General features: G+C 39.2%; 1 protein-coding gene across 4 annotated transcripts in view; it reads right to left on the bottom strand.

Annotated features, from left to right (window-relative positions):
- PLD1 (phospholipase D1) overlaps positions 1-21,889 on the bottom strand; it is a 209,030-nt gene that overhangs the window by 121,327 nt on the left and 65,814 nt on the right. For all 4 annotated transcript variants that reach the window (XM_012736396.3, XM_012736400.3, XM_012736399.3 and 1 more), the window contains exons 2-6: positions 6,243-6,433; positions 5,872-5,999; positions 3,820-3,965; positions 3,499-3,607; positions 2,021-2,086 (exon numbers count right to left, since the gene is read on the bottom strand). In XM_012736396.3, the coding sequence (XP_012591850.2) occupies positions 2,021-2,086; positions 3,499-3,607; positions 3,820-3,965; positions 5,872-5,999; positions 6,243-6,433 (640 nt within the window). The remainder of the gene's footprint in view (positions 1-2,020; positions 2,087-3,498; positions 3,608-3,819; positions 3,966-5,871; positions 6,000-6,242; positions 6,434-21,889) is intronic.

Raw genomic sequence — 21,889 nt, 5'->3', positions numbered from 1 at the left:
TATGTAAAATAAATGTAAATAACTTTTTAATGTGCTTTTGCAGATGGGATTTTTAATAGTTCTCACAATTATTGAGGAAAATCCATAGATGGCAATCTAATTTCACAAATATGAGGTCAGGTTGCATTTAGTGTGAAAAGAAACTAATTTTAGAGAAATAATGTATATCAAATTGTATCCTATGCTTCAATCATTTGGAGAACTCAGCTCTGGAAAGAATAATCTCAGTAAGCATCAAAACCCAGGAGGAAATCTATTCAGCCAGGAGGCTTTCCTGTCCAAAGGAAATGTCCATAAGGCACTTAGGGATTTCTACATACAATATGGCTTCACTCTGAAAAGATTTTTATGACTGGAAAAGTAATTAAAATGAACATTTTAACAATGTAAACATTCTTTAGTCAGTATTAGAATCCAAAATGTAGTAACATACATGGAAAGAGAAGAGCGAACTCACCAAGTCCTGTTCTAAAGCCAAAAGAAATAGTAAAAGTAAAGTCACAGGAAGGCAGAAAAGTAAAAGAAAAGGAAAATTATTGCATATGGGTACTAAAACACATTTAAATAATTCTCTATTAAAGAAAACAGCATGTCGGATTTCAGAGAACACAACAGGAGGCAGCATTTTAAAAAACAATAGCAGTAGTATCCTTATTCATTATATTATTTCAATGATGCAAGTTCCTATTAATAGAAGGGGAGAAACACCTCATATTGTCCTTCTCTTGAGATCCTTTGGTTGAACTCAAATTCCTATTTTTCTGAGAAAACTCTTTTCTGGGATTATGAAGCCACAGAAGCTCCTTCAAGTCCATGGAACATTCCAGGCCAGTTGCTGCAGAAGGCAGGCGGTGGCTGGACCCAGTTCAGCTGTGTATGAAGGGAACCAGCCTGAGCAGCCTCCAAATTAAATGCTGCAGTGGGGCAGCAGAAGGGCAACTCCTGTTCGAGAAACTCAGCAGAGCCAGGGCACTCTCCCTTTCTCTCCAAAAATACACGGATGTCTTCCTTCTTTCTGTCTATGTGTTCATGCGGTGCCATTCTCTACATTAGAGGTCAAATCATAACTGCACCAACTCCTGAGTTCTGCACATACACAGTTTGCACACATACAACCCCCACGGCCACACAAGCTATATATATGCAGACATAAATAAAATAATCTAGTGCATTCTCAGTTATCCAGACCTCTGGATAATTGAAGACTAACCCTTTAAAAACATCCCCCCACCCCCATTCAAAGGCCTCTAAGAGGGCAGAGCTCACTGTTTGCTGACACTGCAAAGTCCACTCCCTCCTGCTCGCCCTCTGTGTGCCTCCCGAGCTTAATCTCTGTGGCTGCTTCTAAGCCCCTCCACCTCTTTTCTCTCTTCTCAAATTTCTCAAAAGTTTTTCCTTTCCCCAGCTTTTCCCATGCTTCTCGCTTTCACATGAAAAGACGGGCCTTAGGAGGATGGCTGGAGCCCAGGAATTTGAGGTTGCAGTGAGGAGCTGTGAGCATGCCTCTGCACGCTAGCCCAGGCAACAGAGCAAGACCCTGTCTCAAAAAGAAAAAAGAAAAAAAAGACAGGCCTTTCACAGGCATCACAGGCCAATCAGATGGCAAGCGCCCTGTGCCACATAATCTTTGGGCATTCAACTCTGCCCAACTGTTTTCATCACTCACTGCTCAACATGTGTTCTTTGGAGCTAGAAATGCTTTTTGGCCTTATTCTCGAAGCCTAAGGAGAGACGAGGGTTGATTTCTAGATAATCTAGCCTATAGTAGCATTTCAAGTTCATTTAAATTTACCGTTATAGACATATTAAGTTCTATTCAAAATTTTTAAAATAGCATTATATCACTGTAGACTGAATCCTTGCTGTCAAATCAATTTTGTATTCATTTAAATTTATTTTAATTCAAGGAATAATGTAGATGTGGATACAAGCACTTGTGTTAAAAAAATGATCCAAACTTTAGCTGTCAATTTACTACATTACAGATTTTTTCAAACTTAAACCACTCACTAGTACTTACTGTGGCATGATAGTTTCTGTACATGGGCATTTTTAGTAGCTTTGTCAAGTAATCTTCCAGTTGTTTCTGTAATGCAAATATTTTAGGTAATAATTAACAGGGTCATATTTATTAAAAAACCAAACAACAGTGACAATAATGAGATCATCATTTCATCTTAACTTCTGTAAGTTATTCAGTTATTGACTAATATAATCACTGGAAAAGGAATCCTAAATACCTTAAGGTGTGATTTCCATAGTTTTCTTGAACAATTATTTAAACCTCTTCTTGCTATTTAACTTTCTACACACTTAGGTCTTCTATGAACTGCTGACCAGCCCTGAGGTACGGTATATATTCTTTTAATCCTCCATAGCTATTAGAACAGAACCTGCCCATACCTAGTAGTTTTAAAGCATTTGTTGATTTTACTAAAAACTTGTATTTTTTTCTACTCTAACATTAAATTTACTGGAGGATACACTATAAACAGCTTTTCAGAAAAAAAAGGGGAAAGGTTAAAAGAAAATTTCCAGTAAAATGTACTTAATTTTATATATTTTTAAATATGTTAAAATGTGTGTGTATGGGGAAGGGAGAAATAAGACTTGGAGGCGGGGCCTGTAGAGCAACATATGTCAATCATATTGACCACCATACAAAATCCAGCATTTTTTTGTGGAGTCACTAAGTGTTAACAGCCATAGTCATTTTCAGTTGAACTCACATACATGCACACACTAAACCAAAACTGTGTAATTTTATATGTCTAGGTAGCTTGGAAAATATTTGGTCCAGACTTCTGAAAAGATTTTAAACAAGATGACAACCACAAAGAGAAATCAAACATCCTGTCTAAAACATGAAAGTTTCAGATTCCAAAACAGAGCTGACAGAAATTAACAGATTACTTGTTAATTTTCTAGTGAAAAAAAGAAAAATCTTCCACCTCATGCAGTGTGGAAGTCACTGCAGGGCCAGTCACTGAAGCAGAGCAGGCAGAAGTGTCCCTCCTCCTGTGCCTTCTGTCCTGGTGCTGTGTATGTCCGTACTCTAACATGCCCTTCTCAGACCCAAACTGCCCCATCCACAGTTCAGGAATGAGGTTTCACATACACTTAAGATGAGTTACTACAAATACTGTAGCAAATGTATGGAAATAGATGATTTTAAAAGGTAGATCTCAAAACCCACAATGATGAGTTCAATCTTTGACTCACAACAAGCCTGGGAGGTTCCTGCAAAGAGGGCAGCTTCTTCATGACCTAAGTCCTAACAAAGAACACTCTTCCTCTTCTAGACAAATGCAATATCTCCATGGCTTAGGGAAGAAGGAGATATCTAAGCAGTACCAGCAAAACCAAACCAAGCTGGGTGATTGATGATTGACTAGTGACAGAAGTTGCAGCCAGACCTACTCCACCCCTCGGTAGATGACGAATTTCTACAGCTTTGCAAAATTATGTTCAAAACAACAGAACAGTGAAAGGACTTACCCTTCTACCAAAGAATTGTTCTTCTCTAATCTGGTTTTCAGATGAACGAGGTAAACTGGGCATCTCTCGGGGCTCCTCCCCTTTAACATTTTGTCTTCTAAATGTGTGTCTAAAACACACACACAATGCAAACATTTATTAGATTATTCTTGGACTATGATTCTTGTAATATCTTTCATGATATGGCTTATTTTTAAAAGAGCCTATTTAATTAAAAATATCTACCAACGATGGACTAGTTAGACTATAATATGAATGAAACACACTTTCCATTCAACTTGTATACCAGGATAACTTTATAATTGATTCTGAAATGGTTACCTTCTGGTGGGAATGGGGATTCGGATAAAGGCTTTGTACTTAAGCAGCTCTCTGTGAAATTCTTGAAAGTGCTTGAATTTCCTCTTAACTTGCCATTTAAATTCCCCATGTGTTAATTCAATAGTATAAAGATTGATACTTGGTACCTACAGTGATAAATAAAAATGGTTGGTATTTTAAATAACAACAAAAATTCCAAAGCTCTCAATGGACAACAGTTAATTAATAAGTAACATGGAAGTATACTTAAGTCTAGCTTACTTATTTTACGTAAGTACTTAAGCAATTTTTTTCAAAAACAACTGATTACATAAATAATATTCTCTTAAATGTCCACCTGATAAATTACCTAAGACAATTTTTGAATCATAGCAAAGACAAAGACAAACTACTGCAAAGCCTATCCCTAATACACACACACACACACACACACACACACAGAGACACATACACACCTGAAACCAGAAACCAGGTAAAGGAGACAATGAGTGAAGACCTTAATTAGCCTTCAGGGGTCTAGTCCACAAATGCAAAGAGTGGACAGGCAATCAGTGGGGGTGACAGAGGAGCAGAAGATAATGGATGCTAGGAACAATATATTGGCCTTTTTTGTCCTTCACAAATGGCATGACATGCCTCCTCCCCTTCTACTTCTGAAACACATTTCAAAGTCCAGTCTTGCCCCCCTACCCTGAGGCACCACTGTGTTCAGGAAGGGTAGGTGGAAAAACGTGCTGTAGCAATGAGTATATATGCCATGCTTGTACAATATAATACTACATATTATTATTATTAAATCCTCATAACAAACCTATAAGATAAGCAATACTATACCCATTATTCAGATGAGGAAACTGAGAAACAGAGGTTGAATAACTTTCTCAAGATCACAAAGCAAAGACAGGAATTAAACCATGCAGTCTTGCTGGAGTCTGTGCCTTTAACCCCACATGTTATTGCCTCTCAGTTTAAAAGCTGGTAGGCAAAGTAAGAAGACAAAGGTCATCTTAGAGAACTTTCGGGCTGGGTTGTGCTCAGTGGTGTATCAGGGAGACATGACACAACTCGTAAGAAAAGCCTAAGGCAAAGGCTGGACGCTACCATGGGAGTAACTGGGAGTTTGCATGTACAGGTAAGTCAGGACAGAGTATCCAGCAAAACTATCAGGAAAACAGGGCAGCACGAGACACCCTCCAAATGGCAAAGAGGAAAGGAAGGCAAAGCCTGCCCCCGACAGGAGGTTATTATTATTGGCTGAGGCAGCAGCCAATAGCGGCCTTACTCTATCAGGGTTAGAGCTTAACCTACGGGGACTACGGGGACAAAGGCCACCACCCTGCAGCGACATTCCCGCCTCCAGACTTGACAAGTACAATCCAGGCAGGAACTGAGCACACATAACTACCCAGTAGCTTCTCCAATTCCAATCCATTTCCAAGGGCATAGCTGTGCCTGCTGAGGACATTTTACCCAGTGCCTTTTTAGTGTCCAATGAAAGAAACATTTGAATGAGGACTAAAGGCTGGGGTTCTGGGAACAAGTTACAGAGGCAGCGTATGCCAGCAGAATTCTCTCAGCAGTACTTTTGGGTAACGGCACTGGCCGATCCAGCATCTTGGCTTTTTTCCCCCTTTATTTTAAGAGCCAGATAACACCAACATTTCTTTGCTAAACAAGCATTAGCAACACTAAACTTTTCCTTGACTTAACTCCTGCCATTCTAGGTGGACTGAACATGCCTCAAGAATCCAAATGAAACACAAAATTGGGGAGAGAAGAGGATTAGGAGAGGCACTTTGCAACTTATTAAACCAATAAGCTGCCTTAAATGTCTTTTAAAAAGAAAGAGTATTGTCCAGAATGGAAGAAGAGTAGTATGAGAATAAAGATAAAATAGGAAGGAAGCAAAACTTGGGAGGTGATAAAAACTTAGAAGTGATAGAAAAACAAACAAAAACCTAAAACTATGGTCATAGCTAGAAGAAGGAAAATGAAGGCAATGTACTAATCCACATATATTGACAAATAAAACGGGAGTCTATGGACACTGACCCTTGTTGTAGATGTGAAGCGTTCCACTTCCAGAACTTGTGCTTTTATTGGACAGCCGGAGAGATACGTCTGTATATTAGGCTCCTTGAATCCTTGAGTGTTATAAATAGCAGAGAAAGGGATATACACTAAAAAAATAAGTAAATGAAGTTATTGCAATATGTAATATCAGCACAACTTGCTTTTTAGAGGCATTCCTTTAAGACTCATAATGTGTTAAAACCAGTAAGCCTTTTATAAAACTATCTCACCCCAGTGTTATGATATGATATCTGCAAGGAATACCAATCATTTGCTGGTTATTTCAAGTTTGTGCTCTGCCAGCCAGCCCTGAGAACTGTTTTCTTCCTCCTCAGATCATCAGTCTTTACCTTCCTGTGTTTTGGGATCGCCGGGAGACACATCGTAGTCCACCTCCTCTCCTTCAAAGTGGAGTTCCCGCGTGTCCAGATTTTCTATCAGATTACTCATGTCAGCAGCAATTTTCTGCAGTGCAGAGGTATTTACCCTTGGCTCATTTTTCAGCGACATGTTAGCTTTGGACAGAGTAAATGCAGAGGGACTAGGAAAGAAGAAAAGGGTTACAAAGGCTTTTTATTTTGGTCAAATAAAACCCTACTACCCACTTTGAATCTAGGCTTAAGTACAGCAGATGGAAGCCAATCAACTAACTCTGGGTGAGCCTCAGTTATCACAAATAATCTTTTTTTTTTTTTTTTTTTTTTTAAGACAGGGTCTTGCTCTGTCACCTGGGCTAGAGTGCAGTGGCATCATAATAGCTCACTGCAACCTCAAACTCCTGGGCTTATGTGATCCTCCTGCCTCAGCCTCCCAAGTAGTTTGGACTACAAGCCTGTGACACCCTCCTGGCTATTTTTTCTATTTTTCATAGAGACAGTGTCTCAATCTTGCTCAGGCTGGTCTTGAACTCCCGGCCTCAAGCAATCCTCCTGCCTCGACCTCCCGAAGTGCCAGGATTACAGGCATGAGACACCATTCCCAGTCCAATCTTTTAATTGATGTTCCTGTTCAACATTTAAAGGATTCCTAGCTTATAAATTAAAATGGAATAAAGCACTTAACTGCAAACAAGAAAGAAAAAGAAACACCATAGTGAATAAATGCCAACATTTCTCTCATCCAATTTTATTAATGTGGATAAGTGAGGAGAGATTCAAGGAAGATTGGTTTGGGAAGGCTTATTCAGAGAAAAAAATTGATTCTTACCTGTAATAAATACAGATAAAGGCAAAATATCATGTAAAATAAGCAACTCTAAATATTTCCTAAAGAAAATTTAGGGTATTTCATATATCTCAACATGCAGATTTGAAAATATTTTTATGAAAGCATAACCTTTCTACATTTTCTCTGTAGATAATATTCCAAGCAAAGTGTATATTACCTCTTTGAGATATGAGATTTCAGCCACAACTTTACATGAGGTACACGGACGTACGTGTCTTGAAAGGAAAATGATTAATATACCTGTTCTTAAAGATACCTGAGGTGCTAGAATTATACTTCTCTCCTATTTTAAAGAAAACTGGTTCTATTTCATTTTGACATTTAATAACACAAGTCGTTGCACATCAGTACCCAGGGCAGAAGAGTTCATATAGATTTTATTTTTCGTGTAAAATACTGAGATTTAAGCTTTGCCCACTGTCATCAGAGTTGGATGAAAAGTCTGTATTGCCTGATGTAGAAATAATCTCTCTGTTACAATCAGGCCCTAAAACGAAAGGACTCTCAGACCAGTAACTCTTCGGCACATGTCCATTTATGACTACGAATCACAAATATTTCCTGAGCGTCCACCTTGTGTGAGATGCAATGGACGAGAATGTGAAGACAAACGAGGCAGGTGGGATTCTGTGATTAAGGAGCGCCTGATGTGGGTGAGGGAAATAAACTACATGACCCTACGTTCATCCCTGGCCTCTTCCCAGGTCTTGAGCTTCCTGAGAATGGAATAAGCTGAGGGAAAACACTTAGCTGGGTTCTCTCCCACAGGTGCTATGGGAAAGCTGGGTGGCTATGTGGGAAATGCTAACTAAGAAAGAGTCTTAGGCAAACACAGTCAGCCTTTACTATAACTCAACAGGTCTCTAAAACCTGTCCTATGTCTGGTAAGAAAAGACCTTGTTTGTAAATTCAAAGATAGAAGTGAAGGAGGCCAGTCCTGGCTGGCTATATATATATATATATATATATATATATATCAATCACAAAGGCAAGCATTATTGCCTTGTCATCAACGTTGGTAGATTCATCAACCTAGATTGTGCACCACGGTGATTCAGTAATTCTCTGTAACAAGTGTGCCTCAATATCCTCTATTTCATCAATTCGTCTAGTTATGGTGCTAGTGGAAAGGGGAACATGTGCCACCTTTTGAACTGCAACCTCTCCTAAAAGTTCACAGCAAATGTCCTTAGCAGCAGGCAGGACCAACTCTTCACCAGTAGTAAAGGGCTCCTTAGCTTTAGCAACATGGTTAGCCACTAAGCATGATGTTCTCAGTGCAGACACATCTGATGAAGTGGTGGCTTTCAACAATTGCTTCTGTTCTTTGTGTCCACTTTTTACCTTTTGAAAAACTTGAAAGACTCGTATTTTAACGCAAGGTGCTTGGTATCCATGTGGCAACGCAGTTTTAAAGGTTTCATGGCTTTATTGGACAGTGGGCCACCACGTATTATCAAAACTGGACTTAGAGAATGTGAATCACCTGTTGCAATGAACCTGTAATTTAAGTAAGACTCTTGGTATTTTCTTTTAAATGCAGCTTTCATTTTGTTGGCTCTTAGGGTCTTTTGCTGTCTCATCATTGGCTCTTTCCCCTTTTTCAAAGAAGCTCTCAAGTGACGTTTGTTTTTTACTCATTTTGCTAGGGTTAGTTTGTGGGCTCACCAAAACTGTGACTGAGACAAGAGCGCAGTGCAGGAAAGAGGCGTGGGTGGAAGTGGTAAATAAAATAATGGACGGGCCGCGCATGGACTAAAATAAGTGTTGGATTCTGACTTAAAGCCTGCCACCAGATGCAGCTGTACAATTGCAGTACATCAACTCACTTGCCACTATGAACTCTGCCACCAGATGCAGCTTACTTGTCACTTGCCACTCACTAATAGAGCTTTGATATGAGTCTGCAAGCAATTTATTATGGTCTCTGCACAGTCAAACCTCTCTGCTAAAGATAATCTGTATTTGCAGCCACTGCCCAGAGCCAGGATCACTGCCTTGGCTCTACTTCAGATCATTAGGCTTAGATTCTTACATGGAACGTGCAACCTAGATCCCTCCCATGTGCAGCGCACAGTAGGGCTCATGCTTCCATGAGAATCTAATGCCACCAGTGATGTGACAGCAGGCGGAGCTCAGGCGGCGATGCCAGCAATCGGGAGCAGCTGTAAACACAGGTGAAGCTTTGCTTGCTGCTCACCTTCACTGCTCACCTCCTGCTGTGTGGCCCAGTTCCTAACAGGCCACGGATTGGTACCAGCCCGTGGGGCCTGGGGGTTGGGGACCACAGCTGTACAAGGCCACACAGTTAATAAGTGGTGGAGAAGCAGTCTGAATTCAGGTTTCTCTGACCCAAAGGCCAGGTGTTCTCGACCACAGGCTTTATCTTACTGTCTATTTTTTGTAGATACATAAGTACCCTGGAATAGACAGAAGTGTTAAGATTAACAAGTACCCCGGGACAAGACCCTTTAGGAGCTAACTCTACTGCAAAGAAATGGACTCCTGCAGCTCAGACACCACAGGATGAAGCCGTGTACACTTCCCGTGTCTTGGTTTCCTTGTCCGTAAATTAAGGAGTTTGTGCCATTTCATCTTTAAGGTCCCTTTAACACTAAAATCCTAATTGTAGATAAAAGATGCTATAAAATTGTTCAGCCTCCCCTTATAATTTAATTTCTTTAACTCTTCCTCTATCCCAAGAAATTAATCCAAATAATTTTGCATTTGAGTAAGAAAAGCAGGCGGAAGAATGTTTTTTCTAACCTGGGTAATTTAATTAAGGTCTCTTTTCAGCCTCCATGGAGGAGCCATTGACTCTGGTCACAATTAAAATATTTATTTCTTTTCCTCTTATTCAACAAACATGTATTAGATGCCAACCGTGAGTCATATTTTGCTTTATTTAAAATATAAGGTAATGAAAAATTTAGAGGAAATGAGATAAGGAAAAGCAAGTAAGAAATTATATCATATCATGCTGCTTGTTAATTTTTAAAGACTTTAGGTATTTTCTTATTGATTAAATAGACTTATGGTTAACGTTGCCAACCTTCTTAGGTTATTGAAGAAAAACAAGGGTTACTTGAAATGACCTTCCTTTTGGACAAAGTGCTATTGTTAAAAATGCATGTTAATTTTAAGATAAACAGAGACCAACCTAAACATTGTAAGATAAACGGGGATAAATAGCGCAGAGCCAGTGGGTCAAGCTTAAATAAATAGCTTATTTCAGATAGAAAAGAACTATGTTAACTTGTGTTAAACTTAAGGAAGAGTGAGAAAAGAAACAAAGAAAGATTCTTATCATTTATCATCAAGTGTTCGTTATTTGCTAAATACAATTTTAGTACCATTACGTTGTTTAGTACTCACCACGACCCTATCTGGTGGTATGATTATTCAGAGAGATTTAGCTAAGTACCTTCGCCAAGGTCACTCAACTTGCATCAGTGTGGAGTTAATAAAGCAGATTTGTCTGGCTCTAAAATCTTATGGACTTGGTTATACAGGCTCATAATTATTGATTTTATTTGATGGGCTTGTATGTCTATAGATTTAAATTAATCTTTTTTTATAAAGTTTAGGTTTTGTAACAATAAAAGATTTAATCACCTCGATTATCTAATCACTATACTTTGGAAGGGATCATATTAATTGCACAGTTATTACAATTATGAAAACAACATATCTCAATGGTGTCCTGAATTTCTTCTTAGCCTTTTTTAATGGTTCATAATATTGTATAAGGTCACATAAAACTTCATGGACCCAAAGGGTTTGCAGATTTGTTCATGCTTTCGTGAAGACTTTACCACTTAATTATAGAAAATGAATTAAGTGATTTGTCCATCTCTACCTTCCCTTGCATCCCTGGCTGTTTTGTGCTGACTTTTCATCCAACAATTGTATTGCTGGTTTCATTCTTCAGTATCAAGCTGTAAGACCGTCTACACTCCTACATTGTCAAATCTTCATTTATTAGTCAATGTTTTCTTTCATCTAAAATAATCTATAATGGGAGTGAGCAGCTGCCACAGTTACAGCCTATCTTAAGCAGCAGTGGGATAAGGCCTGCAGTGTTTACACTTGAGATAATGTAATTGATTTTGTTACCTCCTTATAAAATTACACTGCAAGATCATTATCTCTCTCGGTACCAAGAAGAGATGGTGCCATGGAGAGATAAGAGCAGCTGTGCTTTATTTCTGTTTGCATCTGTATCTGGGAAGAAAATAAGGTTATTTTTTTCTGATTTTGAATACTGGAATTAAAAATCTTTGCAGGGAATATTTAATGACCTCTAGTTATTCAGTGATGAAATCAGAGAAATCTAGAGGTTTCTTCTGATCTCAATTTTCAACAAGATTGGGAAGTAGAACATCAAAGAGAAGCAGATATTTTCCTTTTTAGATATCAAATACATAAATGTTGCCTTAGCCAAAATACAATAATAATATTATCAGCTATAATTATTGGTATTAAATATTAACATTAGCTAATATTTGCTAAATATATATTCTATGCCAGGAACTGTATAAAGAGGTTAATTTCATGGTCTCATTTAATCTTCACAATAACCTTAGGAGCTGGTCCCTCCATAACCCACATTTTTAAGATGAATAGCTTAGAGAAGGTAGGAACCTTGCTCGGGGCTACACGGCTGGGAAGTGATGGAGCTGGTGATCAACTTTATTGATCTGACTTCAAAGTCCAGCTATTTAAGAAACCAGAGGTAGGATGAGGTGGGAGGAGGGATGGTCACTAGGAGACTTTTACTCCTTGCTTTATGTATTCTTCAAGTAAAACCATTTAAAAAGAAAACAACAGCAACAACAAAAAACAACATTCATTCTGTGAAAACAATTGTGATTTACTTCCTGCTTCCTTTCTAACATAATATGTAAAGTTCCTTCATTTTTTTTCCTATATACTATTTGTACTTACCAAGAGAAATAAATGCAATGGATCCCTGAGCCAAAAACCATATCATAATATCTGAATGTGAAATGAATTATGATTACATTGTTTAAAACCAAGCTGAGTCATTGAGATACCTTGTTTTCCCATTTTTTAGTACGATGAAATTAGAGGATCCATATCTATAACCCTCTAAGACATATCATATGCCAATTATTTATCTGGAACTGACTTGATGCTCCCTGAAATACAAAAAGCATAAATGTGTATTCAAGTACTAAATTCAATCCCTTAGTGATATAGTGAGCCTTAGGTAAATATTTTTTGAGTTTAGTTGACTTTGAATAAAGTAAATGTGTATTACCATATTTTGTATTCCAGACTATATGTTTTGAGAAAATACACTTTAAAAATCCTCTAGATGTTTACTTTGATCTGTGAATTTTTTAAAAAAGAACATCATTTCCACAATTATCAATGGAGGGCCTATTATGGCCCTTGGACAGAAAATTAAATGTCAGTAGTGTAAGGGCAAGGTCAGATGACTCACTACCATTCTACTCTCAGTGTAACCTGGGCAAATGCCAGCCCCAGCGTTCCAGCATCCCATGTGCAAAATGGAAATAGTGCCATGTTCCCTCCCTCACGATGCTGTGAGAAGCAAATGGCATCATCAATATACATCTATAGGTAAAAATAATTTTCATTGCTACTATCACCTTTAATTCTATTAAAAGATGACCCCTGAAGAAATAATCTCAGGAGAATTTCTTTTATTTCAGTATTTTTCAGGGCCGACAGACTAGGAAGTATACTGCCTTTCACAAGATTAACATACCATCTAGAAGCTGACTTTCTGGTGAGGCTACTCTAAAAATGGGTCTCTCCCATTTAACCAATCCTGATATTTTGGGATTATACTACTAATCGTAGAAACCAGTAAGGCTTCCCCTGCAAAAGTAGTCACAGAAGGCATTAATCAGTCAGATCCAGTTAGTGACCTTCCTTTTGCTTGCAAGTCTCCCTGGCTTCAGCCCGCCTGCGCTCCCCAACTAGCTGTGCATTTCTTACTTTGCACCTTCATAGTACTGTCCCCTTGCTTCCACTGCAGTGGCTCCTGCTCCCTTTGGGGTCCAGCCCCCTTTGTGAGTTTTATGAAACCTATAAACCCAAAACCCCAGAAAAAAATGAACATGAGCTCACAAACAGCATTTTGCATATATTTTCATAGGTTTGTGGATGTCCCCTCAAGACCCTTAGGATAAGAAGCCACGTCCACTGAGCTCCAATAGGTGATGATGTACTGATAAGCCCATCTTCCCACGAGACAGGGCCACTCCTGGGGGGCTAGAGCTATGACTGTTCACCACAGACACCTAGCTGATCACCTGCTTGGCAGATATTTGCTGACAAAGTGATTTAATCAGTGAGCTGGCAGGTTTCTCTGTCCACAGGTTTCTCTGGACAGAGAAACCTCTGTGTCCACAGAGAAACCTGCCAGCTCCAGGTTATCCAGTGAATGCCACAGAGAGATGCTCTTGCCCTCATATACCACAGATACTCTTAAATGTAAAAGCCTTCTGGTTGAGAGAACCCCTGAGAGGAATGCAACACGTAAGAAACAGGCTGCCAAAGTAATCACAACTCTCATCAAGCTGCTACCGACTCTTTTGCGTACCAGGCTTTTGCTAAGAGCTTCTCATGCACCATCTCAAGTAATCCTCGCAACAACTTCATGAGGAGGCACTACCATTATTCCCACCTTACAGAAAACGAGACAGTCTGTGCAAGGCAACAGTCAGATAGCAGATAAGTCAGCTCTCAGCCCAGCTCTGGCAGACCCTAAAGCCACACACCTGTTCTGCCTCTGTCTTCTACTTGCACCAGTGCCAAGAAAAGGCACTACGGTGATGTGAAATCACACAGCCCCTTTTACTGTCCATAGCCTGTGAGTCCAGCCTGCTATTATGTCTGTGGTTCTAAGACATAGAAGTTTTCTTCCCAAACACTGTCTTCCCTCTGAGCTCCACATCAGTCTGATCTCAAGACCCCCAAAGCCCAGCAATGTTCCACTCACTTATCCTTCTCTCCTGGTTTCTTATCAAACCCTCCATTTGGCTTTAACACTAAAGCTGCTTTTCTCCTTGAGGTACCCAGATTGGTGCTAAATAATCTGGACCCACTGTGCCCGCAGAACAGGAGCTGAAAGCCTTGTTGTCCTCCTTTTTCCCAGCTGAAAACCAAATCTACAATGACATAAAGCAAAATGTTTATGTGGTTCCTAAAACTTCTGTAATCTCTGCCATTAGCTAATCTTGTCAACTGGTATAGTATTAATATGTTATTAGGATACTTCTGATAATGATCCCTCACAGCCACTTTTAATATTAACCCAAGAAAACCAGGGCTGCTTTCTGACATGGGGCAACAAATAAATTCCACAAGATGTCATTGTTTCCAGAGAAGACCACCTTGCAGACAGCTGTTTCACTATCCAATACTGACTTAGGATACAACTCACATCTTTTGAGCATGAAAATTATTTCCTTATTCTCTTGATTTTCCCTAAATCCTTTGACCTCCTTGGATGGTCTCTTAAAAACATCTAAGGCATCTGTTCTCTGGCATGAGCTTTCTTAGTCATTTCCTTTGATATGTCCTAAATTTAAATATTATCCTCTTTGTAGTGGTACCGGCTTCTTTTAGTCTATCTTTGTCACATCTTTGAGTTCACACTTTGTTTCCAGAGGCAAATACAAGTATTAAGGGAAATTGACATCTATTTCAAGTATTGGTGGTTAGGAAAATATTATCTGTCATTTATTGAGTGCCCACAAAACTGAAAAGCACATTGCATGTGTTACTTCTAGTCTTCCTAACAATCTCTTTTTACAATCAAGGGTATGGGGCCACAGGAGCTTATGGAGGCTGCATAGTTGTGAGTGGCAGGGCAGGTCCCAGTGCGTGGGCCCTCCAGGTCCGTTTTGTCCTACCTGCCTCCCTGGCCTCTGCTCAACGAGATCTCTGTCACCACCACTCTCACCTCTTCTCCTAACCCCACCAGCCATCTCCGCCTCTCAGCCTCCTCTGGGCTGAGGGCAGGGCTTCAGCACAGCCTTCAAGGCAGGCGGACTCCACTCACCACCGACCAGAACCTCAAAGGCACTGGCTCCTGCTGACCGCTGCACTGGGAGCGTGTAATCCTGCTTCCTCAGGAGTCATGTGTGTTGGGGCATCGGGGGAGTTGTAGGGAGAGCACAGGGAACCAAGTCACACAACCTGTGAGACTGTGGCTAGCTAAGTTGCTGGCAGATGCATGTCTCTCCCCTCTCTTCCTCGCCCTGACTGTGCTGAGCACACTGGTCCCCCCCCACACACAGCCTATCTGGGAGATGCCCCACGTGACAGAGCAACAGGCTGCTTTTCTTGTGAAGCCATGACCAGCCAGGCAACCCACCGTCTAGCGTTCTCCCTTTCTTCTCTTCACCTCTCACTTTTGCTACTCCCAGTAAAGCTGATTGTGCAACCTTCGCTCAGGCTGTATGCAGGAAACTTGGGCTAGGATGGAGTTGGAACAGGATTCCAAAGCTCACAGTTGGTTTTATTTGTTTGTTTCACTGAATCATCCTGCCTCCAGCAGAAATCCATTTTGTGTTGAAGTTAACAGTAATAACATAAATTAAATTTGCATCTTTCTTACTATGTGCCAGGCAGTGACCCAGGTGCTTTGCATGCATTAGATCAATCCGTCCTTACAACAGATCTATGAAGTAGCTGGTATTATTAGCCCCCTTTTATAGGTAAGGAAACTGAAGGCACAGACAGGTCAAATGACTTGCTCAATCTCACAACCATCTAATGAGAGTCAACTATCTAATTTTCTCCTATTTTTGCCTTGACTAACCTGGGCAAAATCACTTTAGTTAGTGCTCAGCTTCCTCAGCTAAAAACTGAAAATAAAAAATATCTTAATTAGGACTTTATAATATTATAAGAAAAACTCCTCTCTCAGCATCACTAAATGTTGGGAAAAAACAACACAGTCTAAGCCACTGCACCCAGAAGATAAAAACCCAGCCCAATTGTCAAGGGCATTTAGGTGAGGATCTGAGCCAACAACTAAGAAAATCTATTCCTTCCTCTATTAATGACAATGCACATTATAAACACCTGTATTTACAGAGAAAACATGAGACAGCCATTCCCAATTTCAAAGCCTATTAATAAGTTTATTAGGTGTGAGTGAGACACTTTGTACAATCACTGGATTAAATTAAGAAGGCTCTCAAAGGGAAAATTCTTCTTTATAAAAAGAAAGGTGGTTAATATCGCTAAAAACTGCGGCCAGGCTTCTAAACGTGTTTGAAGTTAAAGGAATATTCAATTTCTTTATGTCCAAGAATAGACTATTTATGCATTCCTTTCTTGTACTCGCCTCCAAAGCAGCTGGCAAATAGCCTCTGTTAGTGTGAGTTTTGGCAGTGCAGAGTGTTTTCAGCGATAACCCATGTATTTCACCTATGAGAAGAATGAATCTGGCAAACAGGCATGTGTGATCTTCTCTAAACTTGGTCCAGTGCTAATTAGCTCTCAAATTTTGTCACAACTGCTGGTAGACATAGCACAATCTCAATTTTTTCCCCATCTATATAATTACGAAAAATGTTTGTTGAAGCAGTACAGTACCATGGTAGATATGTGATTTCGAGTGAAATAACTTGAAATCTGATTCTCCTTATGCTAAAACAAGTTATTTACAACTCTTTGAGTCTCAGTCTCCAAATGCATAAAATGGAAACAATATTGCGTGGCTTAGCGCTTGGGCTATACCAGATACTAAAATAATGTTAGTTGCTCCTATGCCTTCAGCTATTTAAAAAGCTATAAATAAGACCTCTGTCCAAAGACCATATATTCATACCAGAATCACTTCCCTTCTAAGCACAGGTACTAGCATCAAGAGTTGGATCCTGGGGATGGTCTGATGTTGTTCACTATAGAAAACACAGCTGCAGACTTCCGGAAACAAAATAGATTAGGCTAATACATATATTCCCTTTTTACTGAAAACAACATAGAGTTGCTGAATGAACTGTACTCGTTTTTAGAAAATATTTACTCAAGGATAACAGCAGTGGCAGCAACAATAAAAACAATATGATGGAAAACCCACAGTGTCCAAGAATGAAGAAACAAATTAAAGTATGATGAGTACACTGGAACTAAAGCTGCAGGGGCCCAAAGGGTTTGGATCTTGGATAAAAGGTCTGTGATTATAGTTCTGTTCCCCAACATGACTGTTAGGGCATATAACCTTAGGACTATGGAAGGCAGGGCCTGGAACTGAAACTTCTACCAAAACCTAGAGCCTCAAAGAGCTACACCATTTATTGATTTAGAGACAGGGTCTCTCTCTATTGCCTGAGCTAGAGTGAAGTGGTGTCATCTAGCTCACTGCAACTTCAAATTTCTGGGCTCCACTTATCCTCCTGTCTTAGCCTCCCAAGCAGCTATAGGCACATGCCACCAAGCCCGGCTAATTTCTTTTTGTAGAGACGGGGGTCTCGCTCTTGCTTAGGCTGGTCTCAAACTCCTGGCCTCAAGGGATTCTCCTGCCTGGGCCTCACAAAGTGCTAGGATTACAGGCTTGAGCCACCATGCCCGGCCTTACACTATCTATTTAAAGGAAGGTAAAACAACCATACCCAGCGGCCATGGGAAGAAACTATATGGAATTATGGTAACATCAAAAGTGAAAAACTTTATATAAAATTTATCCAAGATCACAACTTCTGACTTTCAGTAACAGAGGTGGAGCTCCTTCTTATTAGATCAACCATCTCACGGATAACAACTGTAAATTATGGACAAAATATAAAAAATAACTGCTTGAAGAACAAACAAAATCAAGGAGAAACTAGAGGGTAATCTACATTTGGAGACACATAAATGACATTGTTTTTGTTTAAGGACTAGCCCCAGACCATGCCAACTTGGGTGACTAAAACTCAAATAGAAAAATCCATACATAGCCTTACTGGCTTGAAGAACCAAAGAACAAACTTCACAGCAATCATAGCAGTTGAAAAGTGGGGCCAGAATCCTGGAAAGGAGAGAGCTGTAGAGGGGGAGCCCCAAATTCTGCATTGTCTGAACCTTGACTTACATAGGCATAGGGGTACATTACAAAGCAACACAGCTAGTGCTAAAATGACTTTAACAGATATTTCAGCTGCTGTCCACCATGGGAGAGACAGAGTTTACAGTTTGAATCCAGGCAAGTTAAACACCTGCTTTAAAAAAAAAGGCCAGGCGTGGTGGCTCACACCTGTAATCCTAGCACTCTGGGAGGCTGAGGCAGGCAGATGGTTCAAGGTCAGGAGTTTGAAACCAGCCTGAGCAAGAGTGAGACCCCGTTTCTACTAAAAATAGAAAAAATTCATTAACCAACTAAAAATATATAAAAAAAATTAGCTGGGCATGGTGGCGAGTGCCTGTAGTCCCAGCTACTTGGAAGGCTGAGGCAGGAGGATTGCTTGAGTCCAGGAGTTTGAGGTTGCTGTGAGCTAGTCTGACACCACGGCACTCTAGCCTGGGCAACAAAGCGAGACTCTTTCTAAAAGAAAAAACTCAATTCTTGAAAGAAACATAACTGAATCCAGAGTCTCTGCAACATATCAGTCACAATGCTACCTAAAATGATTAGACATAGAAGAAATAAACAAACAAAAAAGTATAATCCATTCTGAAATGGAGACTGACCCTAACATGTTGAAACTAGCTGCCAAGGATTTTAAAGCAACTATTATAATAATTCTTAAAAACCTAAAGGATATGTTTTTGATGAATAAATAAATAGAAAATTCCACAAAAAAAAAAAAAGAAAAAGAAAAGAAAAAATTGCAGAATGGCAATGACAGAAGAAAGAGTCAGTGAGCTTAAAGACAGACCAATAGAAATTTTCCAATCTAAAGAACAAACAGAAGGGGAAAAGATTTTTAAAGGATGAACAGCCTTAGTGACCTATGTAATAATATTTTTTAAAAAACCTAACATACATATAATTTGAATCCCAGAAGGACAAGATAGAGAGAAAACAGGGTAGAGAAAAAAATATTTGATGAGATAATGGCCAAAAAATTCATCAAATTTGGTGAAATGAATAAATTTACAGATTGAAGGAGTTTGGTGAATCCCAAGTAAGAATAAATACAAAGAAAATCACACCTAGGTATATTAAAGTCAAGCTGCTGACATATAAAGAAAAAAAAGCAGCCAGAGAAAAATAACTTACTGCATTTAGGAGAATTATACTAATAATCATTAACTTTCTCATTAGAAATAAATGGAGGCCACACAACAGTGAAACAACATCCTAAAAGCTCAATAAGTGTGATATTGAATGAACAAATAAATGTTGCTTTTCCCCAAACTAATCTATTAATTCAAATTGCAAAGAATTTCTCACAAAACTTGACAATGATCTTAAAATTTACAACAGAAAAATTATAAAAATAAGCAAGTAAGACTTGCCCTATCAAATTGATCCAGAATTATCATATACCGAGAGAAATTAAAATTATACAGTATTGGGACAGAAATAGACAAATAGAACCTAACAGAGACCCCAAAACAAACCTATGCAAATATTGGGTTCTTGGTATACGACAGAGTGGCATGAAAAATTAGTGGGGAAGAATGTACTCTTTAATAAATGATATTGAGACTACTGGAAATTCATAAAGAAATATAAAATATAAGTAGTTCTCCACCTTACAGTTCCCATAAGAATAGTTTCCATATTACAGTCCTAAATGTGAACAATTTTTTTAGTATTAAAGACCTAAATGTGAATAACAAAATTTTAAACAAAATTTTAAAATTTGAAATAAAACACAGAAGAATGTCCTTAAGACCTGGGAGTCAGGAAAGAATATTAACATGACATAAAAAGCACAAACTATAAAGGAAAAGCTGATAAATTCAACTACACTGAAGTTTAAAACTTCTATTAGACAAAAGGCAAAATTAAACAAAAAATTTAAAGAAGCCCAGATTGGGAGAAGACATAAGTAGAATATATAAAGAACTTTTGTAAATACATAAGAAAAATATCCAAAAATACAATAGAAAATAGGCTAAGGGTATAATAGACACCTCATAGAAGATCAATTCTAAATATGCTCAACATTTCCAGTAATCAGGGAAGTCATACTGAAACAACAATGACATGCCATTTTATATCCATTGGATTGGTACGACTTTTTGCAAGTCTGAAGTGACAATATTTTGGTGAGAAAATAGAACTCTCATGCATTGCTAATAGGAGTGTGAATGGGAATAAACCGTTGAGAAGGCAATTTTGTGATATCTCATAAACTTGAAGATGGCAGAACTCACCACCCAGCAACTCTTCATCTAAGTTTAATCACAAAACAACTCTCCCATGGGAGTATAAAAAGACATACTCAAATGGGCACTAAAGCACTGTTCTCCATAAAGGAAACTGGACAACTGAAAATATCCATCTATCAGAGAATACAAATGACTGATATTTTTTAATGAAATTCTATACATCAGAGAAAACAAATGCATCAGAACTACATGTATAAACATGAGTAAATCTCAACACAAAGTTTGGCAAAAAAAAAAAAAAAGCCAGCTTAAAGTTTTTGTTTAAAAAACACAGATTTGATTAAAAAACACAGAGCAATCCTGCATGTTGTCTATGGATAAACAAGTATAGAAGTATTACATAAAAAGCAATTGATGAAAGGAAATACAACAACTTCAGAAGAGTGGTAACCTCTATGGAGGGAGGGTTGGAAGAGAAAGCAATTAGCAAACAATTAGCAGGGAATGCAAAGAGGACTTGATGGGTTTGTCATTCCTTTGGTTTCCCTCATACAAATCTGATACGTATCTGTTTACAGCTCTTTCCCTCTTACTGAGCTAGTTATGAGCTCCTTGAGAGCCCAGAATAACAATAAATTAAACTTGTGTCCAGAAGTCCCAGTTCCATCCCCAAAACAAACATTGCTATGTGATCCCAGCCTACTTTCTCTGAGCCTGCGAAGGCCTCCTAACTCTTCCTACACTACAATTCAGAGGCTTTAAGATTCTTGCAAACTCTTACAAAAGTCCAGTCTGTTCTATCTCATATCTTTAGTATTTGTTGAGAAGAAATAAATGAAATAAAAGACTGGAATTACATAATCCGTGAGCACTATTTTACTTTGTTTGCAGCTGTGTGGGTATGTAGGTGTGTGTGTTAGAAGGGATAGAAATTAATGGAATTCCATTCAATAAACCTGTATGGCTCACGTATTGAGTGGCAAACACTGGGTGAGACTGAGGGAACCACTGGATACAAAGCTTGGTCATGAACGCCGAGTACACAGGATGATCTAGGCATTTGCTGGTCCAGCCCTCTCCAATGCACTCAGAAGACAGAGGCCCAGAGCCACACAGGCAAAGCTGAGGCAGCACTGGAACCCGCTACTCATTTGCCCTCTGCTTGCCTATACAAGTTTGTTTCAGGGCTGAATTCTCTCCATATAATGCAGTTTTGAACCCTGTCCAAACTGTGTAAGAAAGACAACCAGACAGGCAGGATAAACTGCTCTTGTCTAAGCGGCACCCAGACTCTGCTTCGCGGGTATGGACAGGCTGCCAGCCTCTCCGGGAAAGAACTCGGTCTGGTCCCCCTTGCTCAAGAAACCGCCGTTCCCATGCATGGTGTTAAGGAACAGAGTTATTTTCAAGACACCTGCCTCCCGTGACATTCCCGACGGTCAGAAGCACACAGGTTGCCTCAATGCTAACAAGAAATGGCAAGTTGAAAGGGAGG

The sequence above is a fragment of the Microcebus murinus genome, chromosome 1 (assembly GCF_040939455.1).
Source record: "Microcebus murinus isolate Inina chromosome 1, M.murinus_Inina_mat1.0, whole genome shotgun sequence".
In the NCBI taxonomy this organism is placed as follows: Eukaryota; Metazoa; Chordata; class Mammalia; order Primates; family Cheirogaleidae; genus Microcebus; species Microcebus murinus.
This window is presented reverse-complemented; position numbering and strand designations above follow the sequence as displayed.